Source organism: Castanea sativa, chromosome 1 (genome assembly GCF_040712315.1).
Source record: "Castanea sativa cultivar Marrone di Chiusa Pesio chromosome 1, ASM4071231v1".
Classification (NCBI taxonomy): Eukaryota; Viridiplantae; Streptophyta; class Magnoliopsida; order Fagales; family Fagaceae; genus Castanea; species Castanea sativa.
Window position 1 is genome coordinate 85,964,918 of NC_134013.1, and position 6,551 is coordinate 85,971,468.

General features: G+C 32.6%; 1 protein-coding gene across 1 annotated transcript; it reads right to left on the minus strand.

Moving 5' to 3' along the window:
* Positions 1-1,238: 1,238 nt before the first annotated feature.
* LOC142617261 (putative small nuclear ribonucleoprotein F) lies at positions 1,239-4,673 on the minus strand. The gene is made up of 5 exons (XM_075790042.1): positions 4,429-4,673; positions 4,171-4,258; positions 4,018-4,055; positions 2,736-2,800; positions 1,239-1,609 (listed from the first exon to the last, which is right to left on the minus strand). The coding sequence occupies exons 1-5, from the start codon at positions 4,432-4,434 to the stop codon at positions 1,540-1,542; spliced, it is 267 nt and encodes an 88-aa protein (XP_075646157.1). The 5' UTR covers positions 4,435-4,673; the 3' UTR covers positions 1,239-1,539.
* Between the last annotated feature and the right edge of the window lie 1,878 nt (positions 4,674-6,551).

Genomic DNA, 6,551 nt, shown 5'->3' on the forward strand with positions numbered 1-6,551 from the left:
TCTCTAAAAAAAAAGATACATATACAAAAGAAAATAAGTTTTAACACAAAGATACACCATGAACTATTCTAACAAGTAATAGTAACTTTTAAGAAATTGTGGAACAAATTATACCATGCACAACACAGTTTCTTAAGTTATATTATATCTGATAATTACTTCTTTTTTAGGAACAAACATACATGCATGATCACACAATTTACACAAATCACTATACAAAGCTATGAAAGATAGCTTCTCAAAACGGGCAAGCACAGAAAGGTAAAATACAGCTTTAGTCTCCATCTGAAACCTTGCAAAAGGCCATTGACTTCATCAACACCTGAAAGCAAGCTCTTCTCTGCATAAGGATTGAGTTTGTCATAAGTTTCCGTCATTGGGATGGGATGGTCTGTGGGATTTCGTGTCTTTTGTCTTTCGAGAGCCAATAGATAAATTACATTGCTTAGGACCCAATCAATAATACAAAATTTTATTAATCCTAATCACCAATAAATAATTCTAAACTTCACCGGCCAGCTGTACGAAGAACCCAAGTGTATAAAAATATGTTTTATGTAATAGACTAATAGTTCTTGTGTAGTATTGGGATTCAAATTCGGGAATGCATTTGGTGGCTTTGTCATTGAGATGTGATACATAATATGCTTTAACTAATAACTCAACCAACATTTCTTGGCGTTTGCAATTAAGACATTTTAGGATTCAAATCCCCACACCCCCGTATAAGAAGGGGGAAAAAATAGAGAGATGAAAGAAGATGCCTAGTCAAAAATCACGATAGGCTTTACTGCTAGAAATAGAATAGTGAAGGTTGCCTGCTAGCATAGAATTTTCAGTGAAGCTTCAATCACATTCACAGCCGAGCTCACAAGCAGATAAACGTTCTGCTTCTGAGTAGGGTCACTCTACATATCATTGATCATTTGTGTATGCACGTTGGTTTTGTTATTACTTACAGCAAGACAGATAGTAGGCAAAGTTAAGGTTCATTTTCATTCATTGATTAAATGAAATTGGTTTTTTTTTTTAAATCATCTTTTTGGAAACAAATTAGAAATCACATTTTCTTGCAATCCTACAAGCTCGCTTCATCCGTGATTTAATACCACCTTGTCTTGTTGATTGATAGAGTTTACTCAAAGATCCAAAGTATAAAATGAAGTGGATGTAAAAACTTGACCTCATCTCCAAAAGTGGATATGTAAACCAATTATTCTATATGTCGGAATTAAGAATTACACCATAAATTAAAATCTCATATGATTCTCATTGTCATGAAATGCAATGGAAGAGAAGTTAACACAAAGTGAAATATTTTTGCAGTGCATTGAACTATTCACCATGATAAAGGACAGGCAATCAAAACCAAACTTAAGGGAACAATACATCTATGAGAGTCCTTTTATAAGGCATTGTTAGCATGAGCAATGGAACATCCAGAAGACCTCTACATGGGATACAAGTACAATGTAGGTGCCATGACTCGAAGAAGCAAAATAAAATACTGGAATCCTACTTAGGCTTACTGAATCCTACTTAGTCACGATCAGCTTCTTCAATTTCCTCATCCTCTGGTACTCCACGAAGATAGAGAACATTGTTACATCTGCAGCCAGAAAAACATTAAAAGATGCAGTGAGTTGTCTGAACATTGAGTCTTGAATTTTGCATCAATTATAATTCTTCTAATCATAAATAGATTACTATTGTTCATCAAAGATATGGAAGCAATATTTGCTTTTTTACAAGTTTTCGATGGAGAAGTTATTGTCCCATACTCCAATGAGCCAGAGCCTTGGACTGAACCAGCCTTTGACTATTCCATTTAAACTCCAGTAGTATGGTACTATGGCTTTATATTTTGTGGTAATTACTAATTATAACTATTAAAGACGTGAAAGTATTATTTGTAATAACTCGCTCCTTTTGGAGGCCTCAACTGGATACTCTTTGACTATTCCATTGAACTACAGTATAGTTTTGATGACTCGTAAAGCACACCCAAAATTGACAAATTGATCAAAATACTGTGTTCTCAAAAGTTCTATGGCTAAAGGTAACATAAAAATACAAAATTTATTTGAGAAACTAAGGGTCTATTTGGATACCGCTTATTTTGCTGAAAATAAGAAAACTTAAAACTTATTGCTGAAAGTATTGTAGCAAAATAATTTATAAGCTAGCTGATTTTTTGGGCTGAAAGTACTATAGCTTAAGCTGAATAGTAATGTGAACAGTACAGAATAATTGATCTGCGTTTTTCATCTTTTTGTGGGGTTCGTGAACAGTAACATGGGACCCAGGTAATTTTCAGCCAGATGCGCAAAACGTGGATGCAAAATGCTATCCAAACACTCACTAAATTTCTGTTCCACTTCTACAATTTCAAATCAAGGTGGTCACAATTCACAAATCTTTCTGGGTTGTCTATCTTGATTTTCCCATATGAACTAAATCTACTTCTACCGGACAACCTTGTGAATTTGCAACAATATTAAAAGATTCACTCTCAAATCCAGTTGTTGACATTATGGAGAAAATAAGCAAGCTTATAAATGATGTGACACCATTATTAAAAACCATGAAGTAGTTTGTAACTTCTTATCGTGTCTTATAAGCAGCTCTTCATTTATCATATGGAAACATATGCTTGAAATAAGAGAAGCCTTTTAATAAAAGGAATACTCATGTAAAAATATAATAGAGAGATTCCAGCATTAGGCTGAATTTACCTGATCAAAATCTCTCCCAGATTTCCAGTGAATTGCCCATCAATATATTCTTCAGTGTTAGCCAGCTGCACATCATAAATGTGTAGAATTAGAATAAAAACATGCTGATATGTACTGAATGAATGAGAAGGTTGAAAACAGCCCAGTATATGAAACTTCCAAGTTCAGACATTATCAGGATGTTTGAACCATATTTCAAAAAACATGCATCTTCATATATAAGACAATGGATTTTTCCCCCTTTACTCACATCTGTCAACATAGTTCAAACATAATACATTGGACTAGATGGTAATGTGAAACTATAAAATAAGTCTTATTCATAATTACAATTAATTCTTTTTGGCATGTATATATGATCCAAAAATAAAGATCAAACTATAAAGGCATGAATTCAAAGTATAAAGTCATACTCAAACATATGATGAGAAGTCTATCATTTTATATCTACCATTTCTCATACAATTTTAAATGGTATCACATAGTGCCATCAACCTTAAAAATGAGTATTTGGTATAAAAAAAAATTTGCTTTCTTTTATTAATATCTTTTCACTTTTCTTTATGTAAAGAAGAGTAAGTACTTTCAAATTTTGGATTGCATGGATGAATGTTTTAGTTATCATTCTTCACCTTGGGAGGATCGGCCAGTAATTTACAGTTTTTTAGTAGAAGAAGATGCAACAATGAAAACGTCCAAGGAATAATAGCCCAATCTTATTGATTTATTCTATTTGGACTCAGTGTAGTGCAAAAGAATCTTCTACCGTAAATATTACTTTGTAGCCTACTAGATTTTTTCCGTGTTTCTTTATTCCATAAGAAGAACCACTGCTAGTGAAGAATTTGAAAGTGTCCAACCACATAGCACAACCAACCTTGATAATTGAATTTATGAAAATATACGAGGAGCATTACTATAATGAGTAAACATATTTTGTGTATCTTAGGGAGCATTTGCATAAGCTGTTAGAAAATGGTGTTTTGAGTTTGAAATGAGCGTTTGTAAAAAGCTACAGGGAGTTGTGGTTACAAAACAAAGTTTTGGGTTTTCAAAACACTCTTTTAAGCTCCTAAAACACCTAACAAAACGGACCCTTAAAGCAACATTAAAATGCTCCATCATAATTGCTAAAAGTAGCAACCTATGTGACATGAATGAAAGCTTAGAAACTACAATTTAAGGTCTCTAAAGTACACAAAAACACATAAGTAGGCACAAACACGAAGTGGGTACATATTAATTAAGAAAAAAATAAATAAAAAAGATTATAAAGTAGCACCTGCAAGTTCATGTATGAATCCACTGAGGCAAGAAAACCTGAATAGACACCAAATCAAAAGAGAATTAATACCCATTTTCTAAATCAAAACAAAAAGAGAGAGAAACAAAAAAATTACATGAAATTTTTTGAAAGAACAGAAAAAGAACAAACCTTTGTACTCCATTCCCCACTTGAGTTTCACAATGACAGGCTTCCCAGTCAAATTGTTCAAGAATGGTTTTGGGTTAACTGGTATAGTCTGAAATTTTCAAAAAAAACAACAAAAATTAAGTACTAATTCTCAAACCCCAAAACACAAATTGATTAATTAGAACAAAAACAAAAACTGAAAATACTTGGAATAAAATGGTGTCCTAATATTCAAACACAGTACCAAAGATTGAAAATTTGATTAAAAGAAAAACTCACAGCCATTGGGAACGAGAGAGGTGAGGCGAATCTGTGAACTGGGCTGAGCTTTGCGCCGAGTGAGAGGGTTTTTGGCCTATTTTAGGGTTTTATCTGAGAGAGAGAGTATCGAACTATTCAAACCTAAAATTTATAGTAACTATTTGAATCCGGGTCAAACTGACCCAGACTCGACCCGGGTCAGCTTCTCTTTTACCCAAACCCACACCTGGACTTGACCCAATTAAAAGCCCAAAACTGGTGAACCCAAACAACTTGACCCAGTGGGCCTTCTTCGTAATAGGATTGGGTTTTCTATCCAAAGGTTGGAGATAGCTGAGGCCCACTTTGGTTTTAGTCTAAAGCAACAACTTTATTCAATAAAATGATAATTAATATATATTTTGAAAATATAACCATTGAATTGTACGTTTTTTACACTCTTAATACACACATGTCAAATTTTCTGTCAAATGAATATTATTTACTATATGATCTATAAGCATATATTTTATGCATAATTTTAAAGTATAAAAACTTGCAATTTAAACATTTATTGATGACATAGTTATTGATATTTAATTTTTTGAAAATTTTGCAAGCATAGAGAATATAAGAAGAAGATGTAATCCAATGGTGGATTTGTTAAAATTCACTTCTAATATAAAAAAATATTAAGGGTAGTTTGATAGACTATAATATACACTGTAATGTAATAGTTATTTATATGGTTTAGCTATTCAATTATTTGGTTATGATTTTATTACATGTAATAATCATTCCATATGAATCTCTATTCCTTAAAATGAGGAATAAACATTACTTATTAAAAATACTGAATCCCTATTCCCTTATGTAATACGCTCTATTTAACAAAATTCCCAAAATTTCGGAAATCCCCCACTACCCGTGTCTTCTCCAAAATTTCTTTCTCCTTGCACTGTTAACAAAAATCCCAAAATTTCCCACTATTTGCATTTTCTCCAAAATTCCTTCTCCTTGCTCTGTTAACAAAATTCCCAAAATCCCTCGCTACCTGCATCTTCTCCAAAATTTCATCTCCTTCCTAAATTTTCTATCTCCCTCCTCTCTAAAACTTTATTTTCCCGCTACTAGAGATCTATTTATATGGGTATTGTCTTTCTCTCACCCTTAGTTGCTACTCTCTCTTCTCAACGATTTTTTTTTTTCCTTCTTCCCTTAGGTCTGTGATTCCCACAAGTATTGCACCCTTTCTCTCTTCTTTTTCTCTATTCTTTTCTACTACTAAAGATCTATTTGTACGGGCACTTCCTTTTTCTCACCCTCAGTTGTTGCTCTCTCTTCTCAGGATTTTTTTTTTTTTTTTTTTTGCCTGTAGATCTACAATTTCTACTGGTACTGCCCTCTGATACTTAGATTGGAAATAGTGACCTTGATCAGCTAGCCAATCTAGTGACAAAGCATATCAATGATACACACACAACACACACACACACACAGACAGATATATATTAACGTGTTTGATATGTAGCAAAATGTAATCTATGAGGATGACTTTAAATAATCAAAATTCAAAATCAATTAATTAATATTAGGAGGCTAAGAATTGAAAGTTATCTATTGAAGTGTGGATCTGTGTCAAAGTTATCTATTGAAGTGTGAACATTAGTCTCAAGGAATTTGGTGGTGGGTTACCCACGCACTTGGTCATTCATATTTAATATATTATTTTAATTATCATCTTGTTCAATTATTTAAATTGTGTACAAATTTTATTAATGGTATTTTTGAATTTGTTCAATGCTATCTTTTGCAGTTATGGCCCATTTGAGTTTAGCCACAAGTGTTTGTTGGGAAAATTTTACAAGTGTGAGACATGAGCATGACCATTGAAAATTTAACCAATTTCCCACCCCCTGGACACGTAGAGAAGCAAAACTTGTTTAAGAGAGATGAGGACAAGTTAATTTTAATGCAATGAAATGAAAGTAACACTTTATTATTAAACCAAAAAAGAAAAAAGAAAAAAAGATTCTCATTAGAGGTCTCCATTCAAGATTGGGTTCATTAAAGTAATCCTTATCAAAAATGTATTTATTATAACAAGGGTATTTTAGGCAATTTGATTTAAAAAGCTTTCATTACACCATTTTAAGATGTTG